The sequence below is a fragment of the Talpa europaea genome (genome assembly GCF_964194135.1).
Source record: "Talpa europaea genome assembly, chromosome: X".
In the NCBI taxonomy this organism is placed as follows: Eukaryota; Metazoa; Chordata; class Mammalia; order Eulipotyphla; family Talpidae; genus Talpa; species Talpa europaea.
This window is the reverse complement of record NC_140081.1, coordinates 96,014,878-96,030,236: the sequence shown is the minus strand read 5'-3', so window position 1 is coordinate 96,030,236 and position 15,359 is coordinate 96,014,878. Positions and strand designations below refer to the sequence as shown.

At 56.2% G+C, this 15,359-nt stretch overlaps 1 protein-coding gene across 2 annotated transcripts; it reads right to left on the bottom strand.

Moving 5' to 3' along the window:
- Nucleotides 1–1,127: 1,127 nt before the first annotated feature.
- Nucleotides 1,128–12,276, bottom strand: BRCC3 (BRCA1/BRCA2-containing complex subunit 3; the record flags this gene model as incomplete). Of its 2 annotated transcripts, XM_084259233.1 has the most annotated exons (10): nt 1,128–1,279; nt 2,230–2,273; nt 2,680–2,811; nt 3,319–3,374; nt 3,630–3,718; nt 7,137–7,230; nt 8,402–8,515; nt 10,914–10,968; nt 11,613–11,629; nt 12,154–12,276. In XM_084259233.1, 10 exons carry the CDS (start codon nt 12,274–12,276, stop codon nt 1,128–1,130), a joined length of 876 nt encoding a protein of 291 aa, XP_084115359.1. The 2 variants fall into 2 exon arrangements, with proteins under 2 accessions (XP_084115359.1, XP_084115360.1); XM_084259234.1 differs by lacking the exons at nt 10,914–10,968; nt 11,613–11,629.
- Between the last annotated feature and the right edge of the window lie 3,083 nt (nt 12,277–15,359).

Sequence of the window (15,359 nt, the reverse complement as noted above, 5' to 3'; positions counted from 1 at the left end):
TGTGAATTAATTTTGGCGTAAGGTATGAAGTTTAGGTGAGGGCTCACTTTTCACCTGTACTGTCCTATTCACCCGGCACCCCCAGGGGAGAAGGCCTCCCGCCTCTGCCTCGCTTCTGCACCTTTGTCGAGGTCACTGTCGTGACTGCGGCCAGGGCAGGACAGTCCTCCAGGTGTTTCTTCTTCAGAGTCAATTTGGCTTAATTTTATATGACAACAGTGGGAGACGAGAGAGGAGACGGTGCCCTTCCATGTGCTGGGAGCGTGGGTGGCAAAGTTGGCATGGGCTGGGGGTTCATGAAGATTTCTGGCTCCCACTCCCAGATAAGAAGTTTGACCTCCAGGTGACTCTGTACAGGTGGTTCTGGACTAGCAGTGATCTGGGGAGAAAGAAGGAAAAGGAAGAGAAAAGCAACGCCTGTGGCTGCTGTAGGAGTCGGGCTCCCTCGGCTCGTGCTTCTCACGTCCTCAGGCCGCTCGTTCATCCGTGGTTACCTGTGGTCAAAACACTGCGACCGAACTTTTGAAAGCAAGATTCCTGTTGCAGCTTAAGTCCTGATTTCTCCTGGAAACACACATTTGCGTTATAGTGGAAGTTCCTCGATAAATGGGGTTTGCGCAACAGGAATTTGCATCAAACTAGGCCAGAATTCATTTGTGGTGCAAAAGGGCCCACAGACAGTCCCTTCAGAGACGAGGGCCTCCTCTCCACCCCCTGCGCCTCGCCGCTGCAGGCTCGTGTACTTCTCTGACACGCACACAGTGACTGCGAAATTGAAACATGCAACACTGCTGCTCCTTTAGCTTCTTCTAGGGAGTAAGTATATCTAGACATGAAAATAAAGGCTCCCAAGTCAAACACGGGAACAGTAAACATTGAAATATACTCCCCAGATAGGTTATGAAAGCATATCTTTCCCAGCATGCCCCCCACGGCCCAGAACAGAAGCTGCATATCCAACTTCAAACCATCTTGAACATGCTCCTTGTGGGTGTTACAGGTAGGCGGTGCCAGGAAGCCCCCGAGGCCCTCAGGCTACCGGGATAGGGTTGCAGCGCGTCAGCCGCATGCACACCACGTTTACCACACACATCAAAACTGTTTTCTTACCTGTCTTGTCTGCTGCGTTACTCTAGAGAAGAAAGTTCTTGCAGAAGCTCTTCCTTTTCTTGTTGCAGCTCCTGCAAATGCTGCTGGTTTTGCTCCAGTCTGTCCTCCAACCACTGCAGGAGAGGCCCGCTGACCGCTGACATCTGGCTGCACAGGTTCTTGGTAAACACTTCAAAAGGAAGAGCACAGGCGAGGTAGGGGTGTGAAGGAACCGCCCCCAGGCTGAGAGCACAGCGAGCAAGAAGGCAATGCTCCAGACAGCCTTCTGCCACGTAAAGTGCGCCTTTCCTTCCGAAGGGCTGTCCGAGGATATTTTATTTTATTTTTATTTTTTTTTAAAGATTTATTTATTTATACAAGCACTGGGTACAGTCAGAAGCGCAGGAGGGTGAGAGAATCCACCAGAGCCAGAGCGGGGAGCAGAGCAGGCAGAAGGACCGAAGGACACTGCTGAGGGGAGCAGCGGGCGGCAGGAGAGGTCTGCGCGCCATGTGGGATCCTCCTCCGGTGGCCAGGGAGCAGCTGGGGATCGAACCGGCACTGCAGAGGCTGCGAGGGCAGCTCCGCAACCCAGCGCCCAACCGCTGCGCCACCAGGGAGGCCCTGTCCGAGGATATTTTAAACATGATTTTCCAGATTGAGCCAGACCCTACCTCCCCCACAGCCTCACCTCAAGGTTGTCCCCTCAAGGTCGCCCTTGGTGTCACAAATGTCAAGATTTCATCTTTCTTTAGACCACATCTCCTTTGTCCACTCACCCATTGACGAAGGGATGGAGGCGCGAGATACAGAGACACACGTACATGCACACAACGGAATAAGGACAAGAGCCAGCTGCTGACGTTTCCGGGGCTTGCTGAGCCCCACTGACAGTGGCAAACACGAGCACGCAGGGCCCTGTGCCTGGAGCTGCTCGTCAAACAAGCACCGACCATGAGCAAGTGCAGCTCGTCCCTTCCCTCCCACCTCACTCCAGATAGAACTTGCAGTTCAGAGGCGCACATGGTTTGAGAGAAAAACCAAGGCAGGACATTCAATCACCTCAATTACTTTACAATGAATATGCTCTGTCTGCTGAATATTTCAGGGGTACCTGCCACCACGCCAAGAAAATCTCACCTGAGCCATTGTGTATTTTGGTCACTGAGTCCAGATGTGTAAGGCTGAAGGGATAAGATGGTAGAGGTTAGCAGCCATGTAGCAGTGGCGGGAAATGCAATGTGTGGAAACTAGAAAGCGTGCTACACCATCGCCCGCGGTGTCAGACGAAAGCGGGTCGTTGTGGAGCCCGTGATTTCATCTCTAATGAGCTTGGGAAATGACACTACTCAGGACTCTGAGGTAACGTAAACAGATAACTTTTGAAGGTACTGTCGCTGAAGCATTCGTGTAGCAAGGCCCACCGCTCGGCAATGGGGCTACTGTGATTTCTCTGTAACAACCAAGAAGGCCCTTCTGTCCTCAAAGGGCCCGAGCACAGCAGGGAGGGAGGAGTCTTAGGGACTGGGAAGCGGCTGGAGGAGGGGCTGGAGCAGCAGGGCAGAAGGGCGGGCTGGGCCCAGGCGCTACCTGTGGATCCGCCTGTATGCATCCTGCTCCTCCTGGCACAGGATCTTGGGCAGCTCCACGGCCGACTCCAGGCACACCTTGCCAATGCTGACATGAGGCACGATGTGGATGGGGATCTCAATTCTCTCGTACCTGCAAGAGCAGCGGTTCAGTGAGTTTCTTGTTCGTTATCATGGAGGTGTTTTGTGCAGCTGATCTGTGTGGGCATCTCCACTTTGTGAAAACTGATTGAACTGGACACTTCTCTGCCTTCAAATGACTAACAGAATTACACTGATGTAGAGGGGACAAAAGACCAGACCCAAGCAAAATGAAGACTAGGCTGCTATGAAATGGGAATAGCCACCAAAGAGAAAGATTAAAAAACAAAATGCAACCACGGTGCCTGGCATGTAGTAGACACTGGGTCAGCAGGGCAACCTCAATCGACAGTCTAGCGTGGAGGTAGATGAAGCATTTCGATGACATGCTGTCATTGTGACCATTTGTGGCCCGGATGGGAGCCGATGCCAAGGGCACACCCCCTACAGGCAGGAAGGCCCGGGCCGTGGGTGTCAATGGGTGTCATCAGCAAGAGAAACGGTCAGTTCCCTGGAGTGGACATGAATGCGGCGACACACGTGTGCCTGTTATACTCACTCTGAGCTCTTTTGGGCCTGGATGGACTGAAAGCAAGTGTACAGCACCCGGCCAGTCTAGAAAAAACAGCGTGAAGGAAAGAAATGTCACTCTCTGGAAGGAGGTTAAGAGACTCCAGAGATAGATACAGCCGTAAATCAGCCTTTCTCGCAAGGGCTGTGGTGAGTGTGAGAGGCACGTGCAACATCTTCTCCACGCATGGGAGGCTGAGGGTGTGGCATCTGTGGTGGGGCGTGCAAGACCCCAAACTGCTGCAACATTTCTCAACACGCCCACGCTGACACACATACACGCGCGCACACACACAATACCTTTGTGTTTTTATCTTCTATGAAACATGAAAAAATAAGCCCCACAAAGCCTTGATCCATCATCTGGTACATGGCCTGTGTGCGGACATCTGCACGGAAACAGAAACAAACACCTGCGGTCAATTACATTGCCCAGACTTGGAGATTTCACAACAGAGGTGCCCGGTTCCCTGCAACTCTGGCCTCCAGGCAGAATGGGGCATGTCCTCTGGCCCATGTCAGTCAGGGTGTAAGCACCTCACTAGGCGAGGGAACCACCGTCGTGACCTTAGGCTACAGCCCAGAGAGGAACTGGGCCTGCCTCCTCGCGCTGCTTGCTCGGGATTCAGTGTCACGTCCTTCCAGTTTTCACTCGACTGTCAACATGTCTACGAGGCCTAATTGTGTCCTTGTGCCACATTCTGTGCTCATGTGACCATGTATGATTGTCTCCCAGGAGAAAGTGTTGTGTGTTTTATCGCAGCTGCTTCTCTGTGTGCACCCCACACGTGAGCCCCGGGAAACTTCCTAATGGGCTGGACTGTTCACGCTGCAGCTTAAAATAAAGCTGGGAAGACCCCAAAACACGAAAGGCAAATGAGAAGGGAAGGAACTGGATGTGAGGATGAAAGTTTTTTCCAGGCTCTGTCCTGAGCTCAGGGCGCCTCCTAAACGCCAAATCCAAAAGAGGCCCTGTCCCCTAAGTCACCGCTGATGCCGCAGCCTCCCGCCAGTGTTTCTGTCAGCACTGGACCCGGCCATTACGTATCCACATAAAGCAGCTGCTGGCACTCAGAGGCCAAAAACAGGTATTTGTGAACACTGGAGACATCCTGATGGTCGGGCACCATCGTGGGCCATGAAGCTGATAGATGGACAACAGTCACACCCCACCGTCGGCACCCAGAGGCCCAGCCTGGCCCTCGGCCTCCGGTCTCCCTGATAGTTTCTTCCTAAGTCTTGGAGGTAAGAAGCTAAGAAGTACCTAGAAATGGACCATAGTGTTGAAATGTGTCTACAACGACTCTCTTGAGAACCGACCAGCAGCCTCCAGAACAAGAAGCTCGGCTGGGAAGACGCAGTTTGTCGACTGGCTAGCTCGCAGAACAAGTCAGTATTGGGCACATCACGCTGACAAAGGGGCCTGTGCCACCGGTGGTGACTGGCAGATGTCTAAATCAGGAGCAGAGCTGAGGGCGCGGCCCCTCCTCGTATACATTTGCAAGCATGAGGGCCCCTGAGGGCTGGGCTCACCAAGCTCCGAAACAGCCTGCCGGCCCGTTCTCTCTCTCTCTCACTCTCCAAGCACAGGAAGATTCGGTTAGTGTCTGACACGCCTCCACTTCCGCCTCCACCTCCCACTTCAAGTGTCTGTCGGTTCTCAATCCGCTCCTCACCCACTGGCCAGAGCCTAGGCACAGTTCCATTTATCTATCTATCTATCTATCTATCTATCTATCTATCTATCTATCTATCTATCTAGATATCTATTTATACAAGCACTGGGTACAGTCAGAAGCACGGGAGGGTGAGAGGACTCACCAGAGCCAGAGCAGGGAACAGAACAGGCAGAATGACGAAGCACACTGCGGAGGGGAGCAGCGGGCGGCAGGAGAGGTCTGCGCGCCATGTGGGACCCTTGACGGTGGCCGGGGATCGAACCGGCGCTGCAGAGGCTGCGGGCAGCTTCCCAGCCCAGCGCTCAACCGCTGCGCCACCGGGGAGGTCCCGCAGTTCCTTTCTTAAAAGCCACACACACCCCTGGCTTGGGAAGGGTTTTAAAGGGCAATCGTGTCCACGACTTTCTCTTGAGCTGTGTGCGTGTGTCCGCGAACATGATAAAGCAAAGGAGGCAAAGGGCTACCGCCCACTAGACGCGCCTCTTTCCGGGCGCAGCTTCTGTGAGTCTGAAATCCAGCATTAGAGCCGTGCTGTGCGCGCTTGGGCCTGCTGCCTGCCGCGCTCTGCTCGCACCCTTTCTCTGCCTCTCAGGCACTCCCAGAACCCCATGGAGCCCATCACCGGCACGCTAGCACCCCACCCTTCCCCTTGGACATCCAGCTGCACATGTTCCGGGCCCTGAACTGCCAAGTGCTCTGGCAGGCAGGGCTTGAGAGGCCCCGAGGGGACGCCAATGCATCCCTGAACTTCCACTTTGCCTTTAAAGGGTCGGTATTCCCAGGGGGCCCCACAGCACAGCGAGCTGAGGGCCCAACACTCCAGCGCCCAAGTCCACCTGTGCTGGGCTATCTTCACTTGGCTCCTCAGTCATTTCATCTCGGCTGATTTTCTTCAGTGACTTTCTGTCGCATGACTCGGATTTTCTGTCCGAGAGAAAAATTCGAGTATTCTCTGAACTCTGAACTTCCCGTTTGAGCATTCCACTTCACAGACCAGCGTGGTTTTTTTTTCCAAAATAAAAGTGAAAAGCGCCTGTATTATTGTTATTGCAACTTCTAGATTCCAGCCTTTTCCCCCTGGTCTCGAGGGCTGCCACACGCCGTGGCCAGGTTTCTACCTCATCCGTTAAATCAGCATTTACCAGGGGCTCAGCACCGGCCTTCCTGCGGCACCTGCACCCAACCGGCCTGGGCCCCACGTCAGAGTCTCCGTGGTCTGGACTGGAATCTGCCCACACAGGCTAGTGCAGCTACAGGAACTCTGACTGCAACTACAGCCTGACACTGCACCTCGGTGAATTTGGAGGGCGGGGGGGGGGACATTACTATGCCCTCACCAAGGAATATGGATCCTGTGATCAACTCAAGCCCTTAGGACTGCAAATAGGAAACAGCAGTGGAAGGAACAGACCCCACGGGACCAATCTGGGCCCAAAGGTCAGCTCTACTTAAGCCACGGGAGCCTCTGACTCACACCCAGATTCCCATGAGCAGGAGAGAGAAGCCAAGCCTCTCCCCAGGTAAAGACATTCCGCTCTTTCTCCAGAGTCCGTGTCACGAGCTTGTCAGCATCGGTGCTGTCGTTTCACCCTTCACACCCGGGCAATTTGCAACGAGAATTTTGTTCATTTTGTGACTAGAAGCCAACTGTCGGGCTTTCAAACAAAGCGCTGAGATTTTATTAAAAATACTCAATGACATGAATCATTCTTTTTAAAACATGGAGAAAGAAATAAAAATGAGGACGTATTTAAGGTTAAATACTGCTTTAAAATAATCACAGGGCCTCCCTGGTGGCACAAGGGGTTAAGACACAGCCTATGAAGCTGTCCGCAGCCACTGCAGCACGAGTTCCATCCCCGGCCAGGGAGCTACCCACACGGTGCAGCAGACCTCTCCTGTTTCACCCACTGCTCCCCTCAGCAGTGTATTTCAGTAGATCTGCCCGTTCTGTTCCCCACTCTGTCTCTGGTGAATCCTCTCACCCCCCACATCTGTGGCCTGTATCCCAGTTCTTGTATGAATAAATAAATCTTTAAAAAAAAAATAAAATACAGCCCCCGGAATGGAGAAGAAAAAGGAGATTCATTTGCAGGCACAGTAAATGCCGCAGTCGCTCGGTACTCACCGACGTGGGAAGGCCACACCGTGATGTGAGGGTGAGAGTGATACCAGCCCACAACTCTCATGGGACGGCCAGTTAGTTCAGCCAACCTGTGTGTCTGTCAAGGCATTTCAACTTGTGGGAACAAAATCTGGGATGCCAATGGGGGTTCAGAAAGCCCCATGGTTGAGGCCAACAAAACAATGAGGTCAGATCAGGGCCCGGCTTCCGGGCAGAGCCTGTGGCCGTATGTGGCTGCACCACCAGGCTCTCAATCCACCACTGCCACTTAGCAGCGTGCCCGCCGCAGAGAAGCGGATCACGTCATCTCTGGTTCCAGCCTGCTCCCAAAGGTGCCCTGACGGAACATTCTTGAGGTGACATTACAGAGATGGACAAGACAATGTCAGGTGGAGTGGGGAAAGCAGAGCAGGAGCCTGACCATGGCAGAAATTGTATCAAGCTGTGCCATAAATCATGTATAATGTAGCCTTTGGGGAACTGGGTACCAGCACCTGTCTATACTTTTTTTTTTTGATGAATCCACAATTATTTCAACATAGAGTTTAAAGAAAAGGTGCCAGAGCTACACAGGGTGAGAGGAGACGCATGCATCTCGCTACAGAAAGATGGAAACACAAAAATTGGGGGGAAACACATGGTGAGTAAACTGAAGAAATTTACTGTCCCGACTGCAAACATCTAGTTACCTTCATCTGTCGAGTACCTGTAACCCTTTAGGAATGATTTCCAAATTAACAGAAAGATGGGCAAAGAAAATCTCCAGGAAACTCACTCTTGAAAGTGAAAACTGATCACATTTACTGACAAGAAGAAAGTGGTAACAAGGTGATAAGAGGTGATTCTTGCCCATCCCATGGTCAACAGCCCAAAACCTTGGCTACACCCAAAGCAACGGTGTAGGGAGAAAGAGATGCCCGGGGTTTGGGGCGCCTCTCTCCCAAGGACAGACAGCAAGCTCAGAAAGGTCTAGAAATGAAGTAATCTTAGCAACACTGGGCAAGGCACAGAAGAATGGAGAGGTCGAGTGGGGCACGGCAGGACAGACAGTGCCTCCCACGGCGTCTGCAGTCACCAGGCGGCGGTGGGGGGGGGCGGTACCCAGGGGGCTCTGGCTTAAAAGCAGGAATGTCATAAGGAAGTCATTCTTCCCCCTCAAAGGAGAATGGGGGGAAATGCTGCTTAACCGAGTGATGGGCCCTTTGGGGCAGCCTGCAGAAGCGGGAAATCCTGGGGCAGGTCGGGACACAGCGGAAGGATATCTCTGCCTCCGTGGAGGCCGCGGACAGCTGCTCGGGGGAGATCTCCACCCGGTCCTTCCTCTTGTCAGAGCGTCGCAAGATGATGACCGAATGAATGTGAACGATTCTCACGGTGTCCACCTGCAGGAAAACCCGCAGACACTTACTTCTCACTCCAGTAACATCTTCCATGGTTAGAGATTCCGTTTGAGAAAACACGTTTTTCTCATGAATAACAGAGTATTTCAGATGAAAGACATCCAGCGTCAATATGTACATTCCAGAAACAAAAATATAAAAACCTAGCATTTAGATCAAGGAAGGCCTTTCTGAATAATCAACTTCCACTGCTAAGCATGTGACTGCAGTGTGTGTGTGTGTGTGTGTGTGCGCGCACACACACACACACACAGAATTTCTTAGATTCCAAATGGAACTGAGTGAGGTACTGGGGAGGTAAGCGGGTTAGACGCAGAATTTAGGTGGCAGAGCTGATGGCAAGACAAAGAAAGAAAGTTCGAGTGAAAAAGTAGCGGGCTTCAAAGCCACCAATGCAGGATGAACACCCAGGGAAGGAGGCAAAGTGTTTCGGCTCTGGGGCCAGGGGTGGTAGGAAGCCCCGGCGAGGCGGAGGCAGCGGGACGTGAGGGAAGCAGGCGCATGGGCCAAGGGCGACAAAGGCCAGAAATTGCCGGGAATGATGCTCAAGCTTCCCGCTGTGCTTGGTGGGACAAGGGAGGCAGAAGTGAGTCCAGAAAGGCTCAGAGGAGATGCAAGACCTGGGACGAGAGGAGGTAAATACAGGACGAAGGCAGGGAGGGGTAAGAGGGCCAGGCTGACTCAGCCAAGTCGAGGATGGGTACTGGGAAAGCAGCAGAACAATGGAAAAGGTCAAGAGTTTCAGGGGAGACTTCCCTAGTGGCGCAAGGGGTTAAGACACAACCTATGAAGCAATCCACAGTCTCTGCAGCACAACTTCGATCCCCGGCCAGGGAGCTACCCACATGGCGCAGCAGACCTCTCCTGTCTCCCCGCTGCCCCCTCAGCAGTGTGTTTCAGTCAGTCTGCCTGTTCTGCTCCCCACTCTGTCTCTGGTGAATCCTCTCACCGCCACACCTCTGGCCTGTACCCCAGCTCTTGTGTGCATAAATAAATAAATCTTTTTTAAAAAAAGTTTCAGGGGGATAGAGGCCAAGCGCAGGCCTCCTCCAGGCTGGGAACTCCCTGTCTGGTCGTTCTGCCATCTCTCTCTCTCCTCTCTCTCTCTCTCTCTCTCTCTCTCTCTCTCTCTCTCTCTCTCTCTCTCTCTCTCTCTCTCTCGTGTGTGCGCGCGCACACACACAAACACACACACACACACGCGTGTGCTGAGTGTTGCTGCTCAATTCATTTCACATGTGACTAAGAGCCGACTGTCCCCACCCTTGAGCAAGTGGCTGGCATCATCCCCGTTTTACAGATAAAGGAAGTGAAGCTCATAGATGTCAATGTAGAGCCCAGGTCACGTGGCCAGTCACAGAGTCCGCAGCAGGGAAAGGATTTTCACTGATCTGCCTGACCACAAAGTCTGCTACAGCTGAAGTCTCAGGGGACACGGGCCAGGGCAGAAGCTTGGACAAGGGTAAGATGCGTGGGCAGGCGGGGGGCTTCCATGCAGGGAGCTTTCATGCAGGGAGGAGAGTGCAGAGGAACGGGAGACACAGCAAAAAGAGCAGACATTCGAGGGAAAAATGAGGCAAGACGTGCACGCAGAAGTGACCCCTGCTGGCTCGACAGCAGCTGGGAGGGACAGGTGGAGAGTTTGGGGGGTCTGACTGGAGATGAAGGAGAAGGAGCAGTCCATGTGTTCTTTCAAGAGGCCTGGCTGTTGAAGAAGGACGTGAGAGTCATGACTGCGGATGACACAGGGCTGAGAAGTTTGTTTTCTCTCCTTTTGCAAAGGGAGTCAGCACAGCTCACCCACAGGGGAAAGAGCCGGGTGCAGGGCCTTTCTTCCCTTGATTTGGGGAGCAGGCAGGCAAAGTGACTACCACCGAAGAGTGTGCTGGTGGGGCCGTAAGTTTTAGCACCTCCGTCATCTGCTGGCTGGGAGACAGACTGTGAGTTACTTCGAGTGTATTCTGCCAGAGAGTGGGGTGCGTCACCCTCGGGACAGTCAGCCGGCCACACGACCTGTGTAGGCTGAGTGGGCAGAGCAGGAGCAAAGACAGTCTAGGAATACCAATGGGGCCATCGTGTGCTGTAGAAAACAGGGCTGGCCCGTGCAGAGGGACGTGCTGCAGGGAGAAAGAACTGGGCTGGAGCATAACCCAGCCCGAGGTTCAAGGAAGGCAGAAGAGCGCATGGCGGCGAGCAGGGGGCTGAGAGGGCTGCTTGTCGCTGCAGAGAATGGGAAGTCTGTGTCCTGGTGAGTAGATTCTTCATCTGAATTTACCAGAGAAAACACCCCGCCTGGCCACAGAAGTGGACTGCACCCCCCGAAGGGTGCCTGGCTGACCCCGGCAACACAGGTCCCCGCCCGCTGAACCCCAGCACATACCTTTTCAGCGATGGTGCGCACTTCAGGCCCAGTATATGCAAATTTGGAGTCGCTCCTTTGGGCGATAAAAATAAAAAGGACGTGAGACTTAGATGATAAAGAATAAAAGCAAATAGCATGAGCACTTTGTGCAACGAGAGTAGCAGAGAGGACGCGGCAGGAGGGTAAAATGAGGTGGCGGCGCCCGAGTGCTCAGGCACAGAAGGGCAAAGCCAAGCTCCTAGCACCGTAGCCAGCAGAGAGGTGGACCTGCAGGTGTGCATGTTGCCAGCCTTCAGGGGAGTAGGGGAAGGCCCAGCCCTGGCAGTCAGCACATCTCCCAGGCGACTGCTGCAGGGACAGGTGACACGCAGGAGTGGAGAGGGGGGGAATGTGCCTTCAGATTACCCGCCACAAAGAAGAGTCTGGTCTGGTAATTGCTGGGGAAGAGGTCACGAAACATGTCAAGCAGGAAAAGAAAGCACAGGGCCTGGGGAAGCCACGTGGTGGCCTTTGTCTCCGATGGACACTGTAGTTTGACAGGTTCACTCTGGGCGTGCCCCACCGGAGCCACTCGCACCGCGCCGCGGGAGCGACCTTCAGACTTGGGTGGGGCTGAAGGGAGCGCGGGCTGAGCGGAAGCTGCTCAGCGGCGGGGCCAGGGTTGTCATTCGGAGAACCGCCGCAGAGCGCCCCGGGGCTGGGCCCGCGGGCTCTTACCTGGTGTCGTCGTTGAGCTAGAGTGGAAAGAGCAGAGAACAAGCGTCACAATGGGCAGGGGCTGCAGGGCTGAGACGTGGGGCGCTCGGTTTCCTCTTTCGCCCCTGGGCAGCGCGTCGCCGCGAAGCCGCTGGGGGCCTGGGAAGCCGAGTCCCGCGGTTCTCGGACACGCTTGGGCGCCGCTTTGCTACCTGCGCTTCCCAGGAGGGAGGCCGGGCTTGTGGACCGGGTCGGGGGCTGTTGGGGTGACCCCGGGACCGCCTCCGGCCGCTCGGGCGGTTGGGACCCGGCGCGCTCACTGCGCACGGAAACCCCGGCCGCCGGCGCCCAGGGGACAAGGCAGGGCCCCCGCGGCCCGGGCGGAAGGCCAGGGCCGGGCGGGAGGCTCCAGCGCGGAAAGCCGACCGCGGAAACCGGGTCCCTGCGGCAGCGCGGTGACAAACCTCTGCCCCCGGATCAGCATTAGGGGTGCGGGGACCCTGCGGGCCTGGGCGCGGCCGCCATCGGGCGGGGGCGGCCGACGCCCCGGGGACGCACTCACCTCCCCGATGCACAGCCCCATCACCTCCTCCTTCTCGGTGCTCAGAGCGTGGTTGAGACACACCAGGAAGGCGTCCGACTCCAGATGCACCGCCTGCACCGCCTGCACCACCTGCACCGCCATCTTGGTCCGCCGCGCTCGCGTCGGCCGGGGCCCGCCTGGCCGGGCCAGCCGGGGCGGGCCGGGCCGGGCGGGGCGGGGCCGGCGCGCGGCCGGGGCGGGGCGGGGGCGGGGCGGGGCCTGGGGCCGGCCGGCGCGCGGGCGGGGCGGGGCGGGGCGTAGGGTGCGGACGGACGTGCTCCGTGAGCGTCGCCGGGGCGGCGGGGCCGGCGTCGGCGCCTCCCGAGCGCGGGCGCCCATTTTGCCCCGCCGCAGAGCAGCTGCGCGCGCGGCCTACACGCCCGGCACAGCCCTGGGAAGCGGCCTGCGATCGCGGGACGTGCTTTGGAAATTGGGCCCTAGCACGGTTCAGGTCTCACTTCCCGGGGGTTGAGGAGCAGGAGGCGGCCCCCGACTCTGTCCAACTGCCCGGACCTCTTCCGCCGGCCTCGTAACTCGGGGGCGGGCGACCTGGGCCCGGAGGCCCCCCCGCACCGGCTCGCCCGGCTGCCGTGCAGACCCAGACCCCGACCCGACCCCGATCCTGATCCCGGCTGCAGTGGCCCGGGTGGGGCGTCTGGAAGTTTGAGCCTCGCTCTTCCCGAGGCGGATTAATTAGCCCAAGAAACATTACATTCATGTGAGTAACCTCTGGCAGATGCACTGTTGTTCTGTAGCTGAAAGTCTCACTCTTTAGCTTGGCGGCTGCTCCTTCTGCCGAGCCTTCTAGATGTCTGGTCCTTGGATGCAGGGAAGGGGCAGGGGACTAAGCTTGGATTCAAGGTCGGCGGGCGCCCAGGACGCACACTGCCCGGCGCACCTGCTCTTGACCCTGTCAGACGGGGCGGGGTTGTACGCAGCAGCAGTGCCTCGGGTAGAAGTACAGACTCCCCCCCCCTCCCTGGGGAGCACTTCACGTGGCCACAAGAACGAGTCTGGACCCGACGGCCACCTTCCCGCGTGCGCAGCCTGCTGTGTGGGTGTGTGGCGGCCTCTGCCCACGGCCAGCGGACATGGCACTGCTGGGCAAGACATGCGGATGCGGGGCTTTGCTCTTTTCTCCCAACGCAGCCCAGCGCGAGTCTCCCACGGTGATGTGCGTGCAGAATTCACCCAAGGCGCGGAGGGTCCCGGGCCCCAGCACCCCACCATGACTATCGCTCATGGGGAGGCCGGGCTGAAACTTCCCTCACAAAACCCTGGGGTCATGTCAGTTTTCTCTTAAGGTTCAGCTTTGCAGCCTGCGGCCTTCCTTGCCCTCCTGGTGGGGCAACTGGCCTCTGCTCTCCCTGGGGCTTGCTGAGGGCTCTGCAAACTTCGCAGCAGGTGAGGCCTCTCTGCTCGCAGCTGGCCACTGTCTCACACCCCAGGGCACTTTCACTGGCCCTGTCATACTTGCAGCCACAGGGCGCAGCCCTAACATTCCACACCTGTCACAAGGGTGTCGTGTGACGCACTCAAGTTACCATTTCTGCAGCTTCCAAGCTGTGTGATCTGCAAGCTACCTGACTTGTCTGTGTCTTCCCTGCCCCTTAACTTGGGGTGCTAGAGCATCCCCCCAATCAGGTGCTGTAACGATTACACGTGGAGCACTCAGGAAGTGGTAAATAAGTTACTTGTCCTGACACCCCTGCAGCTGAGCTGTGCTCACAGCCAGTGGGGCCGACTCAGGATCCACAGCCAGGTGCCTGAGGCGGGCCCAGTTCTGGTAGTTTCCTTCACTGTCACTGGATGACTCCATCGACTTCAAATAAAATGTGTGTATTTAATGGATTAATGCTTACAAAGTATTCAAACACCTGGGGGGAAAGCAAATTAGTCTTTTCTAAAAGACACCAAACAGCTCATTCTGTGAAGGAAAAAAGGTGGTTTTGCTACCTAAGGAAGGAAGCCCTTGTGTGTTGGGTGTTGGCCACTGAGCACGTAATTTACAAATGCCTGAGAAACAGCCTTCGTGGACCATAGTGTATGGACACGCTGGCTTCAATCCATTTGAATGTGTAGCCGGACGCATCCATGCAGCGGGACACTTGGGTGTCTATGCGTTGTCCTGCCCCCGGAACCGAACTTGCACTAGAACTTTTAAGAAACTCACGTCACTTAGGGGCCCGCCGTTTTCTGAACAGACGGCCTGTGAGGAAAATGCTCTCTGCTCGGTATTCACCATGCTGCGAGCCCGTGACTGCTGGGCCCAGGCCCGTGTGGCCAGGGGAGTGAGGGAGGCAGGGAGCCACTGCCAGTGCCTGTGATGATGCTGGGCTCGTCCCTGCCGCTCCATCTGCGGCTCTGGCTGTGGGCTGCAGGCCCCCACCCGCTGACAGCCGCCCATCAGGCCGCCTTTCTTCTGAGAACGTTCAGTAGTGATTCATCAGCCTCTTTGTAGTGATTCCGAGTAGCCCAGCCGTGGGCTCCGGCGTTTGTGCCCTTGCGTCCACTGGAATGATCTCCCTTTGACGTCAGTGCAGCCAGTAAAAGTTCGCTTTGCCCTGAATCGCACGCGTCCCATGCTGCTGCAGGCCCCGGGGTCTCTGAGCTGATCCTGAGCCGTTAACCCTTGGGCACTTTTTAAAATAGATGCTGGACGCAGGTTTCTCATCTGTTCCCGTAGCCAGACTTCAATGCTAGCAGACGCCCTGGCTCCCCGCTCACGCCGCTCCCCCCTCAGGCCCTGGCAGGAGACGCAGAGTAATTCCAGGCGAGAGAACTGGCTTTGACAAAGCAGTCTGTGTGACACGCCAAGCACGTGCCCCCCCCCCCAGGAAGCCCCCTCTTCTGTCGCTGCTCACCACAGCGCTGATGACCAGGCCTGCCGCTGACTGCACAGAGAGCAGAGCGGGAAGGTCGTCAGAGGCCAGGCTATGAGTTGTTTTGACACAAAGGCTGCGATTGCCATAACTGGCAAGAGCTGTGCATGGGGGAGGCAGATACCTGCACCCTGTTCCATGGGGCACACAGGCGGGACCTAGGAGGAGCCCGCTGTTTGGGGGACGTGTGTGTCCATTCGGTGGTGTTCACTGCACCGTGACCGCTGGGAGGTAGTCACTGAAGACCAGGAAGAAACCTGAGCTGGGGCTTGGGATCGGGAGAGGCAGTGGTGGTTCCGGAGA